This window comes from Carya illinoinensis, chromosome 9, assembly GCF_018687715.1.
Source record: "Carya illinoinensis cultivar Pawnee chromosome 9, C.illinoinensisPawnee_v1, whole genome shotgun sequence".
Taxonomy (NCBI): Eukaryota; Viridiplantae; Streptophyta; class Magnoliopsida; order Fagales; family Juglandaceae; genus Carya; species Carya illinoinensis.
The window spans coordinates 12,073,435-12,099,131 of NC_056760.1; the positions used below are offsets into that span (position 1 = coordinate 12,073,435).

Below are 25,697 nucleotides of genomic sequence, written 5' to 3' on the forward strand. Positions count from 1 at the left end.
CACCAAAATGCTCAATGCTTCTCACTCCCGACTAGGGTTGTAAAGGAACCGACGAAACCAGCTACCACTGATGTGAACCGATCGGCCATATTAGGAACCGGCCAAAACCGGTGGAGAATTGATCAGCATGCAGTGGAAAATGAAAGAAATCGAAGTTCAACAGTTGGGTCTTGATTTGAAGCCTGACTGGACAGTTGAACCAGCCAATATTATAAATCATTTTTTTAATAAGCTTCCTCCAAAATGACACTATAGTTTAAATGGAACGGATTTTTTACATATAGTTCATAACACATAAATGAAACGACACTATTTAGTATTAAATCAAACGGCATTTTTTCATGTTAGACGTATGAAAAAAAATTTGTTTGCAACGACATTTTTCGATTTTAAACCAAATGGCATCGTTGTAATATGTGATCATCTTTTACCATCAGTTTCTTCTTCCCCGCATCATTTGCAGCAGTTCTCTCTCCCCTCTGCAACACATTCTCTCTCTATTCTCTCCAGCTTAGATCGCCTCTAGGGGAACCAAAAATCTGCCGAGAACCGATCAAGAATCGCCAGAATTAATATGGCCGGTTTTCCTCCTCCCTATCAACCAATTATAGTCAGTGGATCCTCCCTCTTACACGGTGTCAGTTGGCGTCGGTTGTCTGAAAACCGATGCCAGTTTTCATCAAAACTTTACGACAAAACTGACGCCGGTTTTCATCAAAACTTTACGACAAAACTAACACCAGTTTTCATCAAAACTTTACACGTGCCACTTTTTTCCTCGCAGCCAAACACCTCCGATGTGACCACCATAAATGGACACGTTAAGAGCTATAGAGGTTCAGAGCTACAAGAAGACATGAACCCCGGTCAGTTCAAATCCCATCCCTCCGAAGAGAACACGCAGGTCTGTCCCAAGTGATTTAAGCATAAAGTATATCGATCTCAAATCATAAGTCCTCGTATCAATCTTTTAAGGGTCGAGATTTGATATTAATTCGAAAATAAATAGGGCAATCCACTCAATATGGCAAATTGATATTTGTCCTTCTCAGTCATGTATCATGTTGTACAGTACAGAAACCGACCCTTCAATGTGGTTCTTACACGTGGCTACAATTTTGCAGCTATCATTTCCATTCTCTTGTTATTAATATTTTTAGTGCCACGTATCATGGACAGGGTCTCTTTTTCAAGTTCAGATTCAAATTGAATGAATAATGTATTAAACTTACCTGTAAGTATGTAACTAAAAATCAGGTATCGTGGGGAAAGATCTAGATATAGAAGGGCCCCTAGATTGATGAGGGCCACTGCAACATTTATGGAAGAAATCCACCCTACTCAGCCTGCAAGTAGTGACAAGAACGTGGGTGTCAAGTAATTGTCAATAACTCTGTTGATGATATGGTACAGTTCAACAAAAGAGTTTGCATGAAAGAAACAAGGCCTTTTGATTGTATGAAGATGAGTTCAACTTGTATCCTCCTCTCGTCATCCAAATGAGGCACGTGAATGCGGGTCCATGATCAGGTAAATTACAACAAGGACTGGTGTATCCAGAAATAAAAACAAGAGACTTCAGTAACTCAGTTTCTGTAGAAGCTTATTACCCATTTGCAATACAAGGGGCCCTTTTGCAATTATCACCTTCTTCATTTTTCATTTTCTTTTTTTTTTTTTCATTTCTAGTCTTACAGTTTTAAACGTGTCCATTGAGTCTGCATGATACTCTAATCAGTAATTTAAAGAGTTCATCTCAGGACACGAGTAATCGAGACAATTTCTACTTTGTAAGCCAATTAACAAGGAATCTTGAGTTTATAGCTATTATTATCTATTTTAAGATTATTTTTTATCCGCAGAAGAACTTAGATCAAGATGCTTTCATACTCATTCAAACATGGTCCATCACAAATAGGTTTCTACATCTCAATCAACACAAAAATCCAATTACATCACTAGTGTAAACAAACTACTCACAAATACATCGGCAACCGGCTAGATATTTAGCAAAAAAAGAACGACTTTGCTACATACAGTCGCCAGATGCAGTCGGCGTGCAGTCGGCTGTACGGAATAAATAAAAAAAATTATAAAATTTTTTTTTTATATTCAGGGATACCTACATGAATTATAAAAAATTATAAAAATAATTTTTTTTTTTCATGTAGGTCCTGTATTAATTTTTTTTTTACAGCCGACTGCACGCCGACTGCATCTACCGACTGTAAAAAGTATTTCTCAAAAAAGAATTAGAGGTACGAAATTCTAGTTAAAGAAGCTTCTTTAATCTCATTGGTATTCTCAACTTTAGATCTATTAAGAAATGTCAACACAAAACTTCGGATGACAAATATGAGTACAGACTATATATTAAAATCTCTCCTGCACATTCTCTTTTTTTTTTGGTAATCAAGAAATTTTATTTATAGGAAAAGGAGGCATAGAAAGTACACATGATGTCTCCTGCACATTTTTGAATGGTATCAGCTATCGAGATATGTACTTCATAGAAAATACTGACTGGGGCACCTCAGTCTTCAAGTTGTCTGTTGTAAAATCATAAAAACTGAAGGCTGGGTTGGATACTAATAATATTTCAGAATATCTGTGAATAATAGTGAAATAGTAGTGAGAAAGTAGAGTTTATGAATAGGTAGTGAGAAGTTTATAAATAGTAATGAAATAATTTGAGAATATTTGATAACAGTTGTGCTCCCAAACATGTCCTAAAGGTGCACACCACTTCCATCAACCGGCCTTTTCGATGAACAAATTGGCCGTGATGGCGAAACCTACTCCAAATTCAGCATCTAAATATATTCAGGGAAAATGAAACTTATAAAAGCAGATAAAAATATGGCGGCTGTACTGAAGAAAAATCACTTGCTATACCTCATTAAATCAGACAGCTAGAATCTGTTCCAAGTTAAGGTGAGAAAAGATAAGAGCGTTAAAAGATGGAGACTATACTTTGCTTCATTATTAAAAACGACCTTAACACTTTACAAAGAACACCATCTTATGTGTATTTAACTAACCTCATCTGCATCCTTTTCAGCCAAGTTATTCATACAGGAAGCCACAATATACACTTCTGGTTAGCCATTCCCAGAATATTGCCTCTTTTGATTGGAAGTATTAATGAGAATGCATTATACTTTTGTCTCTTTTTCACCTTCATCAGCTTTTACTCATACATTCTTCCACATGTCTGTTGCCTCCAATAGAAGAAGTATCCAGTGTTGCATTTGCTAGAATACATAGACCCACCACTTCAAATCAACAAGTCGGTGAAAGTGTCAAATCCATAGCAACCACATCAGTCTCTGGTAGATTTCTGACCTCATTAAGAAGCCTTGTAAGCTCTTTGGTCAGTTTGCTACGAACATAATCGGAACGCTCCTTTGTAATGGATGATTCTGTGAATACAGTTTCACTAAGGCATTGATATTCTCGAAACCATTCATCCTCACCATTTTGAGTAGCATTATTTTCATAAATAACTGGAGAGATTTCTCGTCGCCATCTACTTGGAAAATACTTGTCAGGAAGCTGAAAGTAGTTTTTTATTATAAGTACCCTAAGAGCATGCCTGCACAAAATTCCTGAAGATTCATATTCCTTACAAGAACAATGGACCTGTTCATCTTCTGGAATCCATATTACAAGACGCTCTCCATCCATCTTCTTGAAGTGGCGTACTATATAGGACCCATTAGCCATTTCAGAGGTTGCATACTGCATGGCCAGCACCAATTCATTTTGTAAAGCATTGAAGGCAAAAGGCGTAAGAACGCTTCGTGCATTCTCTTCAATGGGTACACATGTTTTAAGATGCATATACTGCAACTCTAGACGTGCATGATTTTGAAAATTGGCAGAAATACCAACCTGAAAGAGTTCCAAGTGAAGGAAGAAACTTTAGTGAAAGGACTACAGAGCATATATTATTGCAAACAGAAGAGCTTAGAAAACCTTTAACCAATATACCTGCTCAAAAAAGCTACGTAAACATGTTTGTGCACTAAAAACCCCTTTCAAGAATGCATCTACGGACTTCGAATATGCCTGTGTTGCCATCTGGGCAAGAAAGTAGCCTCTCATATAGGACAGTGCCCAAGATGTCCGAAAAGAAAAGAGTAAAGCAATGTGTTTGTCTGAACCAAGTCCAAACATTGTAACCATTTGATTCCATCTAAGTTCAAATTCATCCACACCGTCCACATTATATAAGACATCGAACTCATGTTTGAATTCTCCATAGCGAGATCCAAGTGGGAGAGAGAACCAACTTGGTAGTTTGGAGAAAATATTCCATATAGAAGTGACGTGTTTAGTGCCAGGCAATTCACTTCTTATTGCGTCTCTAAGCCCAGGGTCAAGATCAGTTAGAATTGTTTGTGGACATCTACCTCTCATGAATCGGACAAAACTCTGCATCCAAGGAAAAAGATTATTGCAGGAGAGACATAATAGTGCATAACTAAAACCATTATAATAAAGGATATCAGCAGCAAACCTGCAAAGCCCATGAGAAGGAGCGCGGTGTTTCATCTTGCAACAGGACACAGCCAAAGAAGATGGTTCTACCATGGTTGTCAATCCCAAGCCATGCTCCAAAAAGCATTCCATACGTGATTGATTGATAAGTAGTGTCGAAATAAAGTACATCCCCGAACATGGTGTATGCATGAACTGAGTCACCATAGGACCAGGCAATATTTTCAACTTTGTCATTCTCATCCACTGTAAAATCATAAACAAAGTCTTCATCTGTCTCTTTTGTGGCCTTGCATGCCTCAAGAAGTTCCATCGTATCAGTTTCTCTCTTTTCAGTGAGCAACGCATCATTTTCCTGAACAAGCTTCTTACGGTTTTGAACAAAATTTCTGACATCCCTCTCCAAAAATGGCAATTGCCCACCCTGAATCCCCTTTTCCAATTCCAGCACCTTCACAATACGATGAATGGGAAAACCTGCTTTAGAAAGTAACAATATGCGCTCTTGATCTGCCTCATGAATTTTACGATACGCTGGAAGGAGGCGCACTTGGTCATCTTCCAAAAGTTCGTGGTTATGGACATTACTGAACTGCACAACAAACCATTGAGAAACCCCTTCAACTATCTCCTTCGACAAATACATTTTTGCATCACATCCACACCTCACCGATTTTCTATCCCTGTGGTGCTCTCCAGTAGGCTTTTTCTTCATGGGCGCAAATCCAGAACGGTAACAAACAAAGTCACGTTTATAGATACCAAGTTGCGGGCTCAGCCTCGATCGCTCTTTCCTAATCGAAAACCCGTTTTTTCTAGCAAAATTTCCATAATACTCAAATGCATCATCATCACTCTTAAATATCATTCCAACATAAGGAGAAACCATTGCATCTGATGGCGACGAATCATTCTTTATCAATTGAGATGCTATGGACGTTTCTTCAGCATCACCCTCATACGCAACATAACATTTCCAATCCCCACATGGGCATTGTTGCCGCCGGATCCATATGTTTTTTGAAGGTACTGATGTCATTATTTACACTAGGGTTGAATACATGCAGTTCAATTAAAGTCACTCGAAGCCTCAAAAACTAGCTGGAAGAACAAATGCAACACAAAGCAGAAAATTAACAGAGGAACAAAAAGGGTTATTCTTGGTAGGATAAAATACGTAAAGAACACAGAAAAAAACCGGTAAAGCTTATATTATCTAGGACCTACATGTGGTTTGAGAATTGACGGGTTTTGTGCTGCAAGGTCTTTGAAAAATTGGAGTAGAATTATACAAGGAAAATAGTAACAAAACGTGTAAAAACTTAGTAATTTAGGCTTAGAATTGGTGTAGAATATCGTACCAGTGAGAGAGAAGGAAAGAGAAATGCTTAAACCCCTCCTCTTCTTCTTCTTCTCCTCCTCCTCCTCCCAACCCCAAGTCGGGAGCTCCTGGTTTTCCCTCTACTATTGAAATCCCACAAATTAAAAGAAGCCCAACTCGCCGTGCAGTGGTTACTGTGTGAGTCCCGGCATTTAAATCGGGCCTCTACTGTGTGAGGCCCGGCTCGGTTCACCGGACCTGATTTAGTAAGGATGGTTCTGACTTCTGTGGGTCCAAAATTCAAATTATCAAGGTGAAGATATTCAAATTCTCTCGAATTACTATTTAATTTATAATCAATTCCTATATTATCAATTTTGATAATCACTCTCATATTAAAAATAATTAAAAATATGTTAAATTAAATAATCGAAAATGAATCTACAAATTAATGATTTTTTTTTTTTAATTTCTGAATACACAATTGATTAATTAAGTATTTATAGCGTATTCTTTTTTTTTTCTTTTTTTTTTGACAAATAAGACAGTATCAGTTCTGTAAAAGATGAAATTACTCTTCACTATTCTCAAATAAGACAAAAATACCCTAGTAAATTTAAAATCTTAAATAAAAATAATTTTCAAAAAAATAAAAATATATAATTTGTGTATTTTTATAGTTTGTGAATTTTTCTCAAAGCTAGTATTTATGTCATTTCCTTATATGGAGGAGCATTGAAATTTTTTTGGTAGTTTGGGGCTGATCGTCAAAATTGATGATTTAAGGTACTGTTATTGCAAATTAGGCGGTAATTCGAGGGTTTTATATATTTAAACTCATGACATTAACCAACATGAGGTAATTCATATTTCTGATGATCCCAAAGCAAAAATAGTAAAATACTATGATTAAGTCCTGTTTAATGGACTCTATTTTATTAACCTATGCCTATATAAAAGAAAATTGTTATAGTTACAAAAAGATTACACAAAATCAATTCTACAAACTGACGTAGTTTCATATAATCCGTTAGATCTACTTTATAATAAAAATAATTTTATAATCTAACAAATCACATAAAAACATGTTAATTTGTGAGATTATTTTATGTAATCAATTTGTGACTAAAGTATTTCTCTATATAAAATGGTAATGATAAGTTGGTGAACAGAAGGCTGCAGTGGGTAATGATAAGCACATATATAGGTATAATTGTAAGTTAATTTCTGCATATAAAATGGTAAGTACTGATGTTGCAGAATTATCATGTTAGTCTCAAAAGCTTGTAAGTTCATAGAAAATGGGGATCAATCTAATCATTTAAAAATTTTCTGTTGTATTAAGCAGAGAGAAACTCGAGCTTCTATGAATACTTAAAACCATTTCAATTGGCTAGTTCTTGTATGTCTGTAAGCGTATGTTTCTTCTTTTGAGGTTTGCATTATTTTTTCTTTTTTCTTTTTTTTTTTTTTTTTTTTTTCCTTTTTGTGTGTATGTGTGAATGAATATTCAGTAATTTAAACTGAATGAGCTTAGCTGCGTAAGAGTGAGCCATCATGGAGGTTCGAGGACATGCAACACGTCAACTTTGGTTTGATCAATATGAAGATCAGAAACTGAAAGCAGAACAAAGTTGAATTCTTCTTAATCTTCAACTGATCTTCTTAATTACTTGATCCTGCGTTATTTTTTGGGACTTGGGATTGTATGCCATTTGTAGATGGCTGAACTGGAATAACGTTGGTGAGCTTTGTGGGCACTGGACATCACGCAGATCAGAGACTAATTTTTGGTTTGTGATGTTGACCATGTCAACGTGGATTAGTCTTGGCGGCCAAACTGCCGAAGGACCCGCTTGGTTATTAGCGGTGAGAAAGTGGCCAGCTGGAAGAAGAAGAGTGAATCTCGCTTCATTTTGATCAATTTGAAACTGTCGCTGGTCCTATGGGATATGACTGTTAATCTTTCCAGTCTCTTGATTCTGGATTCGCTGTAAGGCATGCAAAAAGTACAAGCATTGTTTTCAAATCAAGCAATGAATTTGCAATAACCATCTTTCTTTGGTAATAAAATCTATCAAAAACCCATTGATTATATCTCTCTCCCATAACAACTAGCCCAGAGGAGAGGGCAAAAAAAAAAAAAAAATCTTCCATTAACAGTTCATCTGCTTTCTTTTTCTTTTCTTTTTCAAAATTTCGATTTTCATATTTGTAGCTTATTTATACGGGATGATGATGATCTCTTAAAATCATCCTAATTTCACGTTCATTTTACTTGTTTTACTCCTCTATGTTTCTCCTATTTTTTTGTTTTCGACGTAGAAACCAAATTTATGGTTTCTTAAGAGCCCATGTTGTTCGATTACACATCTAACAATAAAAGTCGATTGGTTCTAGATGATAGGATTCAACATGATCTGAAAATTGATTGTCGGTTTTGTGATTGGTTCATATGGAATTGTATCTGAGCTGTTAGAGAAGCGAAAGTCAATGTATTTTAATTCAATTCGTTTTCTACAAGTAATGATTTCCCATTCATGTTTAGCTCGTCGTTAATGTGATTTTGACACAATATGCCATAAGGTTATATCCAGCTCACTCTGTCATTTGAATTCTGCAGGTTTTCCCTGAATCAGACACACCTTCGTTTGATTTTCTGATGGCCTGTGAAGATGCTAAAGAATCATTGCTTTCAGAGTTGAGAGATCATTATCGTGTCAATGGAAACAAGGACATCCGGAGAAGAAATATGTGCAGTGGTACTGCTTCTCCTGCAGAGACCAATACCCTTGAACAAAATGAAGTCAAATGTCCTTTGGCTCCTGAATGTATATTCGAGAAACCCCGATTCAATTTCAAGTATGTGGTTATGTTGTTGGCTGTCTACCTCGGTGGAGGCACCCTTTGTTTCTTCTTCATAAGACATCAGATCAAGGGCAAAAGAACAAATGGGATTCTTGATGCCATTTACTTTTCTGTTGTTACAATGACCACTGTTGGCTATGGGGACCTTGTTCCAGATAGCATATTAGCAAAACTATTTGCATGCATTTATGTCTTCACTGGCATGGCACTTGCTGGTATAGTTATTAGTGAGGCAGCTGATTACATAGTACAAAAGCAGCAAATCCTTGTAGTTAGAGCCATTTACATGGGTGAAAAACTTGGTCCAAATGAGGTTCTTAAGGAGGTCGAGACCCACAAAGTTAAATATAAATTAATAATGGTGGGTGGCCTTCTTCTGGTGCTTATTATGGTAGGAACTCTCTTTTTATTTATAGTCGAAGAATTAAACCTGATGGATGCATTCTATTGTGTTTGCTCAACCATTACCACTTTGGGCTATGGGGATGAGAGCTTTTCAACCAGAGGAGGTCGTGTTTTTGCCATTTTCTGGATACTGAGCAGTACCATTTGCTTAGCTCAGTTCTTTCTCTACGTTGCTGAATTATACACCGCAGAAAGGCAACGAGCTATGATGAAACGGGTTCTTTCAAGGGAATTGACATTCTCAGATCTTGAGGCAGCAGATCTTGATGGTGATAAAGTTGTCCGGTAAGAGTAATTTGTGTGAGTTGAGCACATCAAAACCAAAGGAAGACATGTTGACTAGTAATTTTATAGGTTCTTTCTTTTTCTAAACATGCCCAGTCACTTAAATCTTATGCCATCTAAATTTTTATGTCAATCAGCAGTCTTATAGCTGGCGTTTTTAATAGTTGCATCAGATTTCCCATATTTATCATGCCTTCTTTGGTTTCCTTTCTTAGTGCTGCAGAATTTGTCATTTATAAGCTGAAGGAAATGGGGAAGATTGACCAAGAGGATGTTTCAATTGTGATGGAGAGCTTTAAGAGATGTGATGCCGATCAATCTGGGACTTTGACTGAATCTGATCTCATGAAATCCCAACCGTCCTAATCTCAGATCTGACAGTCACCATCTTTCGCAAAGTTAAAAACTCAGTCTGTAGTTTCTATAATTAACTTAAGAAAGGTGCTAAGATCCTTTCTACTGTACATTTGTGAATTAGATCCCCCAAGACATAATACTCATTTCATTCTGCTGGAGACTAATAGCATGGGCAAGGCTATAGTTATCTGTTAGGAATCAGTTAGCAGCCTGTGTATGCTTATGACAGTATGTGCTCACCAATTACTTTTCAACTTCGGCAGGAAAACACTGTATATTTGTGTCTTATTTTGGTGTGAAGAGTACAAATGCATGCCAGGGCATAAGGCACTTCCAAGCTTTTATCCAAGGCTCATTGTTGCAGAAGAACTGCTGAAAGAGACCAGGGAGCAAAATAAGAAAATACAAGCTAATCAAGAATATGCAGAGTATGACAGGACCTTACTACATCTAAAATCCTCAAGGCAATCCTTAAAACTTGTCATCATGAAATGAATCTAAGAGGCTCTAAATTTAATTCAGAAAGCTAAAAGCGCAAAAAGTGAGGTCCACTCATAAGATAAATGATATTTGGCAAGTGTAGCCTTTCAAAAGGGTTGGTGATGATATCTATTTGTAAGAATACATATGGTAAATCCATTAATGACTATCATCCCTAATTTTTTCCCAACATCATTCTTCCTAACATTTTATCCTTGATTTCTTCTCGAAACAAGGAACTTTTTCATGACCACTCAATCAACCCAGCTAAAGTTAAGATATCAAAAGATTGAAGAAATGATGTCAAATTCTTAAGTGATAAATATCGGGCTATATGCTGATAGAGTTATACTACTTACAAGTCGATGTATGAACACACTGATCTGGGACCACATAAGCCATAAAAAATTAAACAAACATTTTTTATACTAGCTGATGTGATAGGTTTATATAGAAATAACATGTTTGGTGTGTCAACAAGTAGACTTACAAATAAAAATTGTCGTGCCGGTAGGATATGTTGCATGATCCTCTGTCAGAAATGAAAAGAAATAAACAGAAAAAAAAAATGAAAATAGAGAAACCGTCTTTGCAATATTACTTCCAGGATTTACATTTTCCATGTCATCCAAGTTGTTTTCATATTTAGAACAAACAGAGTGGGAGATTGAAACATCTTTTTATGCAGTCATATAGTTACAGAGAATACGAAGTCATTGATGAATAAGCACCAGAAAAATTCTGAACCCACTCATTGAAGCTTGAAAGTTGAACCTTCTAAGTTTGCTCAAACCTTTAAGACACTTCTGTATGTTCTGGTCTGCGTTGAACATAATCTATGATTCCTTCGCCTGCTTTGTAACCGTGAGTTTCAGATGCCAACTGGGAAAGGCCTCCAAAGCCTATTATTGCCACCAACAAGACAGCCGTAGAGGCAAATAGAGGCCAGAAGTAGGTCAGAATGTTTATGAGCCGAGGGGATGCATACAACAGCAAGGAGATTACGACTGAAACAATAAATGTCATGGCGACATTAGATCTGTGCTGCATGAGCTTTTCTTGGATATCCATTGCCAGTTGAACTAGAATTACAACACAACAATAGAGAGGGAGAGGGTGGGAGAAAGAAGTTATGGTTTATGGTTATATATCTCTTCTTGAGTTTCCTTGTTATATATAACCTTTCCTTCAGATTCTCTGTTGATAACGATTGGTCTCAACAATTCTCACTGTTTGCTTGGCCAATCTACTTCCTATTTCCTTACTGATATGGTTTCCCAAAGTAACCTCCCTTATCTCCTTTATTCTTAGGTAATAAAGGCACCCTTCTACATATATATATCAAAAGGCAACCATGGTTAAACCAGCAAAAGTTGTCAAAATAGTGTCATTATCAGTTAGACCAATATGTAAAAGGGAACATATTCATTTTATGATCATGCTGTTGATTACTCCTTCCTTTCCCTCCTGCTAATTTTTCTTTTTATCAATCAATGTATCCACGTTGGAGGGCACTTGCAATTCAGAATGATGGGAGGGCAGATTAGTCAGTGCAGTGAATCCACTGCAATGTTTTGGCATTTATTCCCTATCAAATTACTTTATTGATCTGTTGCCAAATTGTCCCTTACCAAATGGCCCTTTTCCAATTGAGATGAGGATTAGAATTTTGGAAAGGAATAATCTTTTCTTCCAATGTATTTATGGAATCCAGGAAAAGATTAGTTCATCAAAGAAGATAAGAGTGGTTTCCTAGCTCATTTAATTATTATTTTGGGGCTTTGTTTAATGAAAAGGATAACTTTCTTCAAGGGGGTTACGGAAAGCAAACGACTCTTTTCCTTTTGACATGACACTCAAGGATTCTAGTCAAGCCTAATACAATAGAGACCTTCCAGGATATGGTTTCCTACAGAATAAGAATCAGATTCTTTTTGGTAACATAATATGGGATAGAGTAGAACTCAGGTCGGTTAAAGCAGGGAATAATTTCTTCATATGTGCAGCGATGGAGAATCTTCTTCTTCTTCTTCTTCTTTTTTTTTTTTTTTTTTTTTGAACAAAGTTTTGCATTTTCCACCTAAATTATCAAAACTGAGAAATCATTCCTCTTAACTACCAAAAACCTACGCTTTGCATTTTTATCGATTCTAACAGTTAATTAAGATGAAAAATAGGTGACATAATACAATCTTGATTCTTGATAGTCGGATCTTGATGGAGTGCAAACTACTAATTTTTAGTAGTTTGATGGTGTAATATGTTAGATTTAGTAATTTAGATTGTAAAATACAAAATTCTAATAGTTTAAGTTCCGTTTGTCAACTTAATTCAATCTAATTTTAAAGAGAATCTAACATCTAAATACCTAACTCTCAAATCACTAAATTCATCTTAACTCAAAATCTCTTCACATATAGGACCCACAACTTTTTTCAACAAAACACCTCTTTATATGTGAGACCACATATTTTTCAATTTTTCATAAATATATCTAAATTCATTTTAACATTTAAACATCTCAACTCACTCCATCTCAACTCATAAATATATCTTATAAAACTCATTCCACCATCTCAACTCACTACTATTCATAAAAAAAACTCAACTCATTTCAATTTAATTTAATATCTAAATAAGGCCTAAGAGTACCGGGTGTATTTATTTATTATTATTTTAAAGCATGTGTTACTATTCTTTTGGGTCAAAACGTATCTGACTCGTTGCTAGAACTTTTTTATGGATGGGTAATGGGAAGCTGGCAACCGGCAAGGATTTCCTGTTGTGCTTGATTGGGAAGTGGACAACAAAAGCCCACCACAACCGTTCAATGGAACTATGTAAGGAGTATAAGACCTGCAATTAGCAGCCCAATCGTGCAAGTCATTGGGGTGAGCAAGCCCAAAAGAGTTGGGCGGGCAGTGAACACGATTTGGGCTTCAATACAGCCAGGCCAGAATCGTTCAGTACTGTTTGTAATGCAGGCATTCCAACCTGCACTGACCTGAATAATGAAAAGGCAAAATTGGACAGAAGTATCATGAATCAATGAAAAGGTTCCAATTTTGAGGTCTAAACCCTTGAGCAAAGACCTGAATAATACAGTTGTTAAGTTGCTTTAGCTGGCCAAATTAGACTTCAACACCAGAAGATCAGGTGATAGTTTGTTCAGGTTCAGGTGCAGGTTCACCTCCGTATTTCTACGAATTTTTATGAAATGCGATAGTTTCTAGTCCAAAACTGAGTTGACATTAGGTCCAGGTTCAGACTCCATAACCTGCCGACTAGCCGATATTGCTGAATAAACTAGAAAACTTTTTTTCTTTCTTTTTTCTTTTTCTATTCCTTTTTTTTGATAATCTTAGTATGAGGGATGTTGACATGTCACCTCAAAACAATTAACAGGTTCATTCATCTGAGAGATGAGCAAAATTCCTTGGTCCTTTGAATAGCTAATATACGTAAATGATTTATTATTGATCATTGGCTTTCTTCCATATTTTCTATACCTGAATGAGACACCCTTTTGAAGACTCTGTAGATATTCCATATATGACATCATTAAAGCTTATTAAAAACCCACCTTTAAAAAAGATGATCCACCTACTCAACCCAATAAGGAAAACAAACTAAAGAAGTACCCACTTCAAACCCCAGATGTCATCTTAATCAAGAACAACCCCTTTGAGTGTTTTGGTTCTATTTGGGTTTGGCCATTGATCTCTCACTATTTCAGATAGGCTTGGGTGTTGGTGGGGGTTGTGGTGTAGTAGTTCCTTTGTCGCCTAGCCAAATGCCCTGAAGTACAACTAAAAACTGGCCAAATGGCTGATGTCCAAAAACACAGCTGGAGCTTTGTATAGTTTTTCTTATTTCCAGTCATTCTTTTAAGCAAAGGTGAATGGCTCCGTCTGCATTAGAGTGTGAATATTTGATTCTTCCAAGCCACTTTTAGTTGGTCCCTTTCTGTACAGAGTCATCAATACCTCATTTCCTTAGTTTTGATTCAAAATCTTTTTGAGTGACTTCCACTAAGTAGAAAAAGCGAGGTTTTAAGGACGGATTTAACGCTTAAGCAATTGAATTACTCGAAACAAGAGCTTTCCATCAATTTAGTCAGATAACGACTAGATAGAATAGTATCCTTTCCCTTTATATTTTGCAAAGGACTTCAGAGAATAAAATATAAATACGTTTTATTTTAATAAAATCTAGCAAAAATTAATAAAAAGAACACTAGAGATGAATAATAATAATAATAATAGAACTAGAACAATCATCACCAACTTTCATCGAGATAAGGAAAAAACCAGAGGGATATGATAATCCTTTGTTAGCAGAGAGGTTTGGTATTATAATGGTTGGCATCTCTTTATTAAAGTAAAATAGAGATAAACACGTGAACTGACTTATAAAGTACTTATTTAATCCTCATATAAATTTTTTTGGGCAATATTAGACACTTAGTAAAGATTGCATGCTTCACTTTATGTGTTTATTTATCTCCCACTTGAAACCTTTAAAAGGATCTTGATCTCTCTTATTTTAATCTATTTCTTATTGGGTTTTGGTTGAAGTTGTACAATCCCGTATTAATTTGCAAGTAGCAGGAAATGGCACAAAACGTGCCTTTGATCCTTCAATAATGTTTATAAACATCATGTTCATCCTCTGAATGCTCCAAATGTAATTGTCCAGAGATTAGGTAGTTAAGTATATCCCAATTATTTTTAATTAGAAACGAAGTATATGATAAGAAAGAGTCGTCATCAAATAGTACCGTTGAGAAAGCATTAGCTTTTTTTTTTTTTATAAAAAAAATAGATATATAAATTCCACTATATTTTGTGGAACAGATAATACTTTTAGGATTATCTCAAGTAGTTTGAGATGGTGATGTTCAAAGCAAAGATGATGATAAAGTGGAAGTAACCGTTACTGTCAAAAGGAAGGAAGAGAGGAGCTAACCCAGCCGGCCAGGCCGGCTTATGATAAATGCCTTCCAAATTTTTGCTTCACAGCAAGGGAAGGCAATCCCACTCTTTGCGGTTAATTCATTGAAACATAGGACTCTTCCACAAATAAATACAGCATTTCTCCTTTGACATTCATCACAAATTAGAACTCAGGTCTAGGTTGCTCTTATTGTTGGACTTTTGTGTCTTCCCTTGTAGTATTTCCAAGAGCCAAAGAAGAGAAACTAAAAGAAGATGGGGAGCTATGAGGAACAACTCGGATGTGAAGAGCTCTCTCTTGTCCACCCTGACCCTTTTGTGTTGGAGCTCAATCGTCTGCAGAACTTACTCTCAGGTTTCTGCTCTCTTCTTATTTATGTCTGTTCTGCATAATACTCAAGCTGTTGTGTTCAATGTGCTCCATATAATTGACTGGCGATTTGTGATATTTTAGTTATTCTTTGAGGTTCCTTTTTGTCAAATTAACTTTGAACTAGGTCCATGATTATTTTTTGTTCTCAACTTGGCAATAAAAGTAAGGAAAATATATATATATATATATATATATATATATCTGCCTTAGGCATTTCATGACTATAATTTTGGGATGTATTTCAGAGAAGGATAGGGAGCTAGGAGTTGCTCAGGGTGAAATCAAGGCTTTAAGAGCGACTGAAGCTTTAAAGGAGAAGGCTGTAGAAGAGGTAATCGATATTCATATGCAAACATTGTCACTCAAAAGTCTTCACACATCTGTGAACATTATGTGGCACTAGGTGCAGTGGAAGTCCTTTGTTTTGAGGGAAGATATTAGTTTTCTATAAAGGTTACCACTAAATCCGTGTTTGCATTTCTTTTGTTATTTTTACAGCTCAGAACTGAAGTTCAGAAAACGGAAGAGAAACTCCGAGTCACTGAAAATCTTCTTGAACATAAGGTAAGTCCAGGCTTTACTGAAGTCTCTTGGAGCTACAGAAAAATGTGCTAAATTCGTGAGGCTAAGATACTCACTCCAATCGTGTCAAAACTGATGAAATGCAGAACATTGAAATCAAGAAAGTAACAAGTGAGAAGAAAGATGCATTGGCTGCACAATATGCTGCTGAAGCAACCCTTAGACGGGTGTATGCAGATCAAAAGGACGATTACTCTCTTCCTATCGAGTCAGTTATTGCTCCGCTTGAATCTGAAATCAAAATGTATAAGAATGAGGTACGGGATGGAAGTTTTAAAAAAATCTTGTTTTCAGCCAATGCAATATATGGACATTGTTGATGGCTCACACTGCATGCACTTTCCACCACTCTTGGCCTTTTCAGATTGCAGCATTACAGGAGGATAAGAAGGCTATGGAACGTCTCACCAAGTCAAAAGAATCAGCTCTACTTGAAGCAGAGAAGATATTGAGAAGTGCTTTAGAAAGGGCTTTAATGGTAGAGGAGGTTCAAAATCATAACTATGAATTGAAGAGACAGATTGAGATTTGCCTGGTACGCTTCATGAAATCTTGTTTTGTTGATGAAGATTATGAACGTTTGAGCTATTAACCAAAATTTCATCCACACCAAACACAGGAGGAGAACAGAATCCTTGAGAAAACCAATCGCCAAAAGGTTTTAGAGGTTGAAAAGCTTAGCCAAACCATTCAAGAGCTTGAGGAGACCATCTTAGCTGGTGGGGCTGCCGCAAATTCTATTCGTGACTACAGACGGCAGATAGATGAATTGAATGTATGTCGTCGTAATATATGGAGATATTAGTATTTTATACTCCTTCAAATTTCTAACGAGCGTTTAGTCCTACCTCTCAGGAGGAAAAGAGGACTCTGGAGAGGGAGCTAGCAAGAGTAAAAGTTTTAGCAAACAGAGTAGCAACTGTGGTGGCTAATGAGTGGAAAGATGAAAATGACAAAGTTATGCCTGTCAGGAAATGGATGGAAGAGAGAAGACTAATGCAGGTATTTTCGTTCCCTGGACATATTAATGTCAGAACTTAAGTAACATACAGGTGAAAACATTTATTGCCGTTTCTATTTTTCTGTATGATTAATCATACCTAGCAAACGTAGGCAGAGATGCAGCGCTTGAGAGACAAACTAGCCATATCAGAGAGAACAGCTAAGGCAGAAGCACAACTTAAGGTGAACAAGTGAAGTCGGTCTAAACCTTTTGCTGTTGATCTTTTTAACTAAGTAGATCTTCTCTGCTAATGTAAATTTTCTTCAGGATAAGTTAAAGCTCAGACTTAAGATAATTGAAGAAGGTTTGAAGGATGTCACAAGTTTGTCAGTCAATCCTAATAGGTTTTGTGGGTCCCCGAAACCGGAGAAGTCCAGCAACATATTTGGCTTTCTTAGTAGCAATGGTGGACTAAAAAACAGGTCAACATCCCAGCCAAGGGCTTCTACCAACAGTAGAAGCTTGCTCTTGCAACAGCACAATTTGGAAAATGAAACAGACAATATTGCTGGAGAGCTAAAACAAGCCAATAACATAAAAAAGAAACACTCTTCCGGAGAAAATGTGCTGAGAAAAGGTATATGGGCCTCCAGAAGTAGAGTTATTGATAGCGGTGAAAAGGAGAACGCAGAAATAAGGGCAGATATGGATATGAATATCGGTAAGGACAACAGTGATGATACAACAGCCTCACCAGAAATTACACCCAAAAGTGGCAGCAATAAAGATCAACAAAACAGAGGAAGCGATGAAGATATGATCTCAGGATTTCTGTATGACAGACTTCAAAAGGAGGTTATCAACTTAAGGAAGCTTTGTGAAGTAAGAGACAATACTTTAAATGTTAAAGATGAAGAAATAAAGGTAAACTATAGACATCTCCTCTCTCTCTCTCTCTCTCTCAAAAGTACTGATTACCTGAGGTAAAATCCCTTGCCAGATGCTCATGAAGAAGGTTGATGCACTGACAAAATCCATTGAAGTAGAGTCTAAAAAGATGAAGAGAGAAGCATCAACTAGAGAAAAGGAAGCTGCATCAATGAAAGTGGATAATAATAGAAAGATTAGACCTGCAAACTCACCTATAAGGTACAATTTTCTGTCTAACTTTTTCCTGTGTGCTCAGCATTCATGGTTCAATAACTTTAATCTCGTGCATTGATAATCCTATATGATATAATGTGACTTCTCATTAACTTTGCTCTCGTTCCTTAAGCTTGTAGTGGTTTGCAATTTGCTGCAGGGCAACAAAAGCATAGTTAAGATTCATCGCATTGGAGAAGATGAAATGACTAGGAAATCAGTTAATTTGTGAGCCGTATTGTGTGACTTCTCATTGTACATACAAAGACGAGGTTTAACTGATGATACGCCGAAGAAATAAAGGTCTGAGTTGAAAAGGGAGTTGACTTTGTAGCATCCTATGATGGTGTTGGTGTGCGTTTTCCTCTGATTGAGATTATGTAAATGGTATCTTATACGGTTTCATGGTTTTCATACTGGTGAATAAAATGTAGTCCGATTCAGGAAATATAAGCGAGTGATTTTTTCTGCCTTTTTCCTGAAGACCGAAATGGGGCTAAAGTTGAACTCATTAAATGAAACAGATTTTATATAATGGCTGCCATGGCACTAAACTTACCAGGAGGGACATGCCTCTTCACCTTGAATCTATAACTATTGCTACCAAGCAAGGCTTAACAGAGGTAGAATGGCTTTGTTTGCAAGCCTTTTATGTTAATAAATTTGAATTTACTTCATAAGATTAAGAAGAATGGCTAAACAAAGCCAGAATTGGAGCAGCCCCTGACTCTAAAGTAGTGCTAAAACTACTCTCTGCAAAATAGCATGGGAAACCCACTCCTTATAACAAAATACATACTCCTTGTGTAACCTTCTATGCTGGATACACAATGGATTTGGTCTATTCTTATCCCGAGTGTGAGACCGTTCGTTGTCAAGCAACTGTAATGAATTGCGAATAAGAGAAACCACTGCCGTAACCATATTCTACATGCATCTAGCACTGAAACTTTGACCTATATATTGCAGCAACCAGATTAAGAAGTACTATTAAGTTTGAGAATTCCAAGCACCTGTTATCTCCACGATTATCCGAGAGAGATACAATTTCCATGGTGAATTGGTAGCTGAGCAACTGGTAGAACAAAAAAATATAGCAGCAGCTAGCTATCCTGTCACTCCAAAGCTATACGCCTCAGGAATCGTGGCTAAAGATGGCTGCCATTTCTGACACCCTTCTACCCGAAGATTCTTTAAGCAATGGAGAGCAATACCTTTGGACTCGAACTTCTGCGTGGTTCTTAACAGCAACTCCTACCGTTCCCTAGTCACCACAATCTGCACTTTCCGTCTCTTGCCAGTTTTGGGGTTGGCCGTTCTTGAAGGAATCGGAGGGCAAGGAGGCTGTGCCTGGAGTGGTAAGAGATAAGGTTCTAGCCTGGTGTTGGGTGGCAATGATGAATGAGGCTCAGCATGGTGTACCAGCTTAAGGCCATTGTAAGGGCCACGGGTGATTTTTTCAGCAGGTGCCCAGGCATTGAACTCATCTCCTCCATCAGACATGAGAACTCTAATCTTCTCTTTTGGCCGATGCATCAAAACATCTATGCAGTTTCCCATGATGGTGCTGTCGATCAAAGGATTTTGGATCATCAATTTATGGATTGGCTTGACCGACAAAATTGGTGGTAGTTCGACGTGCAAGCCGTCATGCTTTTTTTATAAGCTTTTTCTACAGGCTAAATCAAGGGTGGGGACTGTGGAGCTTTTTCTATAGGCATGGCCGACAAGTAATTCAGGTGTTAAAAGTGAACTTAATTTTTTAAGCGGAATTTAGAAGTCAATTTTTTTTTTTTTTTTGGACAAGTAAGAATTTAGAAGTCAACTTGTAAGCAGAATAAGAAGTCAATTCATTTTTTGAAAGTTAACTTCAAAGAAACTTGTAAGCAGATTTGGAAGTCCATGAATTTGGCGCCACAGAATGAACCGATGCTGTTCTAGTATGCTTAGCTTGAAGAACTAATACCAAATTGCCAATGCACCCTCCTGTGGCTTTATAATAATCTTCAATCCAAGTGATTGCTGACTTGTCTAATCTTCTTGCCAATAGTTCAGCTCTAGCATCACAACGTTGTGCTTTTTGGCTACTTTCTCCTCGCTATTCAATCTATTCTATCCAATGAATTTTTTTTTTTTTTTTTTTAAGTCTATTCTATCAAGTGATTGAAGAGAGAATGGCCAAAGATTGACGCTTCTAACAACAATGGACCGAGTCAGAATCTCGGCTTTTCAATTGTTGCTTCAGTTCTTAATCAACAGTAACTTCATCTTGTTTTCATTCCTTGAAACAACAACTTCTTCCTGTCCTTCAAGTTTTCTTTTTGTTGAATGGATACACCTCAACAAGTTCGAACGCAGTTTTTACTGCATATACTATTTAAACGTGGTCCAATTGGAACCAATCACAATAAATTCGTAAGAAGATGGGTAATTTAGCCATTGAAAGCACCCAATAATTCCTAAAAACTTCTGTGCTTCCATAAGACATCAAAGTATAAATAGATTTCATTGTCTAATACAAAAAAAATAATAATAATAATAAAAAAAAAAAATTGTTCTCTTACTAGAGAGTGATAAAATGAACAAATAAAAGAGGCATTTTGAAGCAGGAAATACCATTTCTAGGCATTACATGTCAATGAGAAGAGCAGTTCCCATAATGCCAGACCATTATGAGCAAGAAACCTCTGGAGCAACTAATTCAGGCGAACTTCTAGACTCCAACCATGACTGGGCTGCGACCTTTGTAGTCAAAAACCAGCCAACCTTATCAGGAGCCTCATGGAACGGAGCATTGAGTTCCTTCAAATGTGTCTCAAACACAGTCGCTAAACCCTTATCTGAGTACTTGTGTTTCCCATGTCCAGTATTGATTCCAAGCAATGGAGGAAGCTCCTCCCCACATTTCACGGCCTTGGACAAATCATTTATCCAAACATGTAATGCGGTGAGAGCTGCCCCAAGAGAGAGACCCTTTAGATGTAGGGACCACTGGGTTGGGGACCTGGACTGTATATCTGTGTATATCTCAAGTGTAAGCCCCAGCTCTAGTAGCTCACATGCTCTCTCCAACAGATTTAGGTTTACACTCAGATCAATTAAGCAATTGCAGTAAGCCTTCCTTACATCCAGACTAACTGAATCAAAGAGTTCTGAAGCTTGCTTTTTAAACTCTCCATCACTATCTTGCTCCTCTAACAAGAGCTTTACCACATGGCCAAGCTTTGAATTAGCCTTCTTGACACAATCAGTAAGCTTATTAAGTTCTTCCTTAGGTGTTTGGGTCATCACATTCAGAAGACAACCGCAGAAGCGTTCATCTGGAGTGATTCCCAACTCCAAGAGCCGATGGAATGTCCTAACAACATCATCGGTACGCTGGGCCTTCCCATAGCATTGAATTAGTGATGTCAAGACAAAAATATTTGGCTCAAAACCCCCCTCCAACATTTCATTCAACATTGCCTCTGCCTCTGAGACTTTTCCACTACAGGAATGTATCGTAATCAAGGAGGAAAATGACCAACTGTCAGGCTTGCAAGTGCCAGAATTCTTCATATCTTCAAAAATCTTGACAGCTTCATCAACATAGCCAACATCAGCACACATGGCCAAAAGTGTATTGTAGAGAACTACAGTCAACTCCATCCCCTTCTCCTTCATCTCCTCGTACACACTAAGCGCATCTTCACTATATCGAGCTCTACCATAGGCCCGCAAGAGAGATGCATATGTTGCCCAACTCGGGGAAAATCCATTGTTGATCATTTCCTTGTAAATGGTTTTTGCCTGCCAAGGCCTTTTAGCTCTTCCCATAGCATCCAACAAAGTATTATATATAACCAAGTTAGGCTTTGCACCAAGAGCCTTCATCTCTTCAAAAACATTCAAGCATCCGTCAAAATTTCCTGACACCCCATACACTTTAATCAATGTCGAGAATGTCACTGGGTCAATGCGCCACTTGCCAGTTCTAGCTCGGTCATACAAACTCAAAGCCATATCAATATTACCAGCCCGTCCATAGGCATCTATCATAGCGGAATAGGTAACGTCATCGGGATCACACCCAAAAGTAGGCATCTTCTCAAACCACTCCACAGCCTTATTTGGCAAAGAACACATCCTAGCACAGGTAATCAGAGTGGAGAACGTGACATTATCAGGTTTTAACCCTCTCTCAAGCATTTCATCAAACAGCTTCTCTGCTCCAACCAAATCCCTACACTTTCTAAACACCTTAATAGTCACATTATAAAGAACCACTTCCCTATTTGGTTTCAGCCTCTGCTGAAAGTACCTCAGTGCAAGCAATGCGGTGTCTGGGTTCATCGCGTTATTAAGAACAATCACAGCATCTTGTTCCAAAATTCTATCTCCTAAAGCCCCCAGAACTTCAGCAACATCTTCCTCATTTGGATTACATGAATTCAAAGACTCGGCCACTTTCGCAAGAGAAGCGTACCTTGCATCGTAGGAATGTCGCCGAAGCCGTGATGCTTTGGGACTTCTGGGATTGACCCAGATGTAGCTTCTGGATGAGGACCCAGATTTTCCATCTGGGTATTTAGTGTTTGAGTCTTCCGAGGGACTTGCCTTGTGGGTTTCTTGTGGGATTGGGTCTTGTATAGAAACATGTCTTATTTGGAACAAGGTTTTAGGTTGAGGTTGGAGAGGATTCGGCTGGGAAAAGAACGTTAAGCTTCTGAGAATGGGTTTTCGTGGTGAGGACAGAGAGTTGCAGAAAGGTTGGCGGTCATGGAAGAGAGAAGAGGGTGAGGAGCAGAGATGATAAGCCATTTCCCTCGGTCAAGTATTTGCAATGGTGTGCGTCTTCAAAATGCTTTTTTGGCTTTTCGGGTTTGAGAGTGGGTGAGGACTGAGGCGGCCTTATCGAGTGAGATTTCCAATATTAACCTTCAGTTTAAAGTGGAAATATCTGTCCGGAAATTAGGGTTATGACAATAGCTATTGGCCTTTCCCACTTTTACCCTTATCCTTAAAGAGAAACATACTATAATTAATTTTTTCGTAAACAAATAGATTAATAGACATTCTTATATAAAAATATTGTTCTCTATAATCTCTAATTATAGGGGTCAGCTGGGGCGCGCACCCCGCTCTGTAGGAAGAATTCCAAGCGGGGGCAGGGGCGGGCTAACCCAAGCCGGCCCCGCGACACTACGCTATATATAGTAATATAAATTTTATATATTTATATCAATGTTTATATAAATAAACATATTGTGTATAGATATATATATAATTTGTTGAAAATTTGAAATTGTATTCAAGTTATAGGCCCTAGGTCAACTTTTATACAGGAGGCTAGAACAATACAATAGTTATACTTAAGTAATGTGAGACTTATAATATTAGTAATTATAAATAATTTTTAGACCCAATGAATAGGCCTAGACACGAGGCGGGGCATATGAGGTTTTTGACCCCACCCACTTGGGGTGGGGCTGAAAACCCCTTCCCCCGCATGATTCGGGGCGGGGTGCGAGGAAGGGTCCACCTTGCCTCACACCATGTGGGTATCACCCATATCACTAATATGATATGCGTTATAAAATTAAATTAATAAACTTTCAACCGTTTATACAATCATATTTTCAATTAAAATTATTTTATAAAATAATTATAAAAAGGTATCATTTTATTAAAATATTATCATTTTAAAATATAATTATATTAAATATTATGTAAATGATTGTATGTTTATCATTATTTAATTTTACATATTATCTACTATTATCGAATTACAAATTGAGGGTTTTATTTGAAGTTGAGAATCGTGATGTGGTGCCCAAACTAGATTCGCTATATCATGTATGCGGTGTAGGAAACTTAAACCAGCTGCTAAATAGAGTTTCTGAAAAAAAATATATAATTTCAAACCAGTAAAACATATACCATTGTTTTTTACAAGAGAACTAAGACAACCACACCGACTTTCCATGAAACACAAGAAATCTTTTAACAAAAACATCCAAAATTGGCTTGAGCTTGGGGTATCCATTACTTGACATAGAGACTCCAAGAGTTCCTTTTCTACAGAAAATAGATCTGCATTATTTATCATTTTCGCACTCAAATGCAAAGGAGTCAACAGCATAAAATAGGTAAAATTATGAAATTACAACAAAAATTATACACTTTTTTAATCAAAACCATTCTTTGATCTTCACCTTTAGTTTTGTTTGAAAAATTTCCCCATGCCGAAAGCTTGTTCGGTGATACCCCTTATTAGGTGAGTATAGGTGGTTGATGGATCTTATATTGCTTGAAAATAATTTCTTATTCTAATAATTTCAAGAGAGAGTACTCCAATTGTGCTATTGATTAATTCTTTTAGAACATGACTCATACATGACTTGTTCCTCCATTGGAATGTTTAAGATAATATTAGAGCGTTAGGAGCTCCACTTATAATAGTTATATAGTTTCAACATCAAATTTTGAACCATATATATCTAACTAAATAGAATCTCAATCTCTATATTCACAACTTACACATTTCTTACCAACACTCATCTCAAACATTAGAATAACGGCCTTCCCCCAACTCCAAAATAATCCAATTCTCATTGTCAAGGGCCTAAAACTCAATCCAGGTAGAAATAATGAAAATCTTAGAACTTTGCCTTAATTTACTGGTTGTTTGAGAGCAAGATATATTAGCATTCGATGTGGTAGCTGCCTCAATAGCAAGCAAAATAATCCTTTATATAGGCTTAAAATGGAAATTCTTTACCAACTTCATCAACTGCCTATCCATTTGACATGGTCTTGATCTTTTGGTGGAATGGCAATAATGTAAGCCTTATCCAATCCCTTTTCCAACCAAGGATACTGAATCTGATTGAGGAGAAGGACATCTATTCGGTTGATATTTGAATTTGACACAGTTGCGAATGATCCACCTAAGATTGAAGCCAATGGCAATCGATCCAACAGTGAGACATGTTGCTACTTGCTGCACGTTTACAGGAAAATGCATGATATATATTAAACCAACAAATCTAACTCATATACATAATAGTATAATACCACAAGTTCCAGCACCTACTAGGGTGAAATGAATCTCATGTAATGACTACGGTTTATAGTTATGCTCTGATAATGTAAATGACTGGGAATGGTTTTGAGCGGGCTCTCATTCTAGAGAGAAAAGCTCTCACTTCTCTCTAGAGTTTCAACACAACCAATCCCCCAAAGGCTCCTCCCTCCCTCCCTCCTTATATTTTGTTTATTTTGTTTCGGTGCACGATAATAAGGCTTCCACGGTGGTTAATGTTATGGTGGCTTAAGGAAACTAGAGAACAGCTTCTCTAGTTTGTGACCCACGCAGGCTTCTACGGTGATTCGTGGAAGCACTTTGCAGACGTGCATGGAGATAGTAAGAATCTATGACTGTCCTAAGCAGTCGTTCGTGCAATACAAACAGTCGTGAGCCCTTGGCGATCTCACAGGGTA

General features: G+C 37.2%; 5 protein-coding genes and 1 long non-coding RNA gene across 13 annotated transcripts; 2 read left to right on the forward strand and 4 right to left on the reverse strand.

The window, feature by feature from the left end:
- Positions 1 to 462: 462 nt before the first annotated feature.
- Positions 463 to 6,020, reverse strand: LOC122277209 (putative protein FAR1-RELATED SEQUENCE 10). Of its 5 annotated transcripts, none has more exons than XR_006228955.1 (5): positions 5,865 to 6,020; positions 4,523 to 5,604; positions 3,994 to 4,437; positions 3,042 to 3,894; positions 463 to 844 (listed from the first exon to the last, which is right to left on the reverse strand). XR_006228955.1 is itself a non-coding variant. In XM_043087130.1 (4 exons), exons 2-4 carry the CDS (start codon positions 5,540 to 5,542, stop codon positions 3,283 to 3,285), a joined length of 2,076 nt encoding a protein of 691 aa, XP_042943064.1. In that variant the 5' UTR covers positions 5,543 to 5,604; positions 5,865 to 6,020; the 3' UTR covers positions 2,873 to 3,282. The 5 variants fall into 5 exon arrangements, 2 of the variants coding, with proteins under 2 accessions (XP_042943064.1, XP_042943065.1); XR_006228954.1 differs by lacking the exon at positions 463 to 844 and adding an exon at positions 963 to 1,346; XR_006228956.1 differs by lacking the exon at positions 463 to 844 and adding an exon at positions 2,286 to 2,608.
- A 1,900-nt stretch (positions 6,021 to 7,920) lies between these two features.
- Positions 7,921 to 10,027, forward strand: LOC122275578 (two-pore potassium channel 1-like). Its single transcript, XM_043084697.1, has 3 exons — positions 7,921 to 8,347; positions 8,448 to 9,382; positions 9,598 to 10,027. Exons 1-3 carry the CDS (start codon positions 8,318 to 8,320, stop codon positions 9,746 to 9,748), a joined length of 1,116 nt encoding a protein of 371 aa, XP_042940631.1. The 5' UTR covers positions 7,921 to 8,317; the 3' UTR covers positions 9,749 to 10,027.
- LOC122275579 lies at positions 9,779 to 10,756 on the reverse strand. The gene is made up of 2 exons (XR_006228601.1): positions 10,710 to 10,756; positions 9,779 to 10,111 (listed from the first exon to the last, which is right to left on the reverse strand). It is a non-coding gene; the product is annotated as an uncharacterized LOC122275579 (long non-coding RNA).
- A 38-nt stretch (positions 10,757 to 10,794) lies between these two features.
- LOC122276806 lies at positions 10,795 to 19,775 on the reverse strand. The gene is given in 4 exon segments (XM_043086710.1): positions 10,795 to 11,358; positions 13,076 to 13,223; positions 18,051 to 18,163; positions 19,430 to 19,775. Coding segments are annotated over 4 exon segments (951 nt in total). The 3' UTR covers positions 10,795 to 11,014.
- On the forward strand, positions 15,101 to 18,690 carry LOC122275577 (microtubule-associated protein 70-5-like). Its single transcript, XM_043084695.1, has 11 exons — positions 15,101 to 15,529; positions 15,793 to 15,878; positions 16,046 to 16,111; positions 16,216 to 16,386; positions 16,494 to 16,664; positions 16,749 to 16,904; positions 16,985 to 17,131; positions 17,243 to 17,314; positions 17,400 to 17,996; positions 18,073 to 18,221; positions 18,376 to 18,690. The coding sequence occupies exons 1-11, from the start codon at positions 15,430 to 15,432 to the stop codon at positions 18,389 to 18,391; spliced, it is 1,731 nt and encodes a 576-aa protein (XP_042940629.1). The 5' UTR covers positions 15,101 to 15,429; the 3' UTR covers positions 18,392 to 18,690.
- On the reverse strand, positions 16,002 to 23,106 carry LOC122275575 (pentatricopeptide repeat-containing protein At4g16390, chloroplastic). Of its 4 annotated transcripts, XM_043084693.1 has the most exons (5): positions 20,832 to 23,106; positions 19,229 to 19,782; positions 18,215 to 18,369; positions 18,051 to 18,121; positions 16,002 to 16,360 (listed from the first exon to the last, which is right to left on the reverse strand). In XM_043084693.1, the coding sequence occupies exon 1, from the start codon at positions 23,013 to 23,015 to the stop codon at positions 20,886 to 20,888; it is 2,130 nt and encodes a 709-aa protein (XP_042940627.1). In that variant the 5' UTR covers positions 23,016 to 23,106; the 3' UTR covers positions 16,002 to 16,360; positions 18,051 to 18,121; positions 18,215 to 18,369; positions 19,229 to 19,782; positions 20,832 to 20,885. The 4 variants fall into 4 exon arrangements, with proteins under 4 accessions (XP_042940627.1, XP_042940628.1, XP_042940625.1 ...); XM_043084694.1 differs by lacking the exon at positions 18,051 to 18,121; XM_043084691.1 differs by having other exon boundaries at positions 18,051 to 18,369.
- Between the last annotated feature and the right edge of the window lie 2,591 nt (positions 23,107 to 25,697).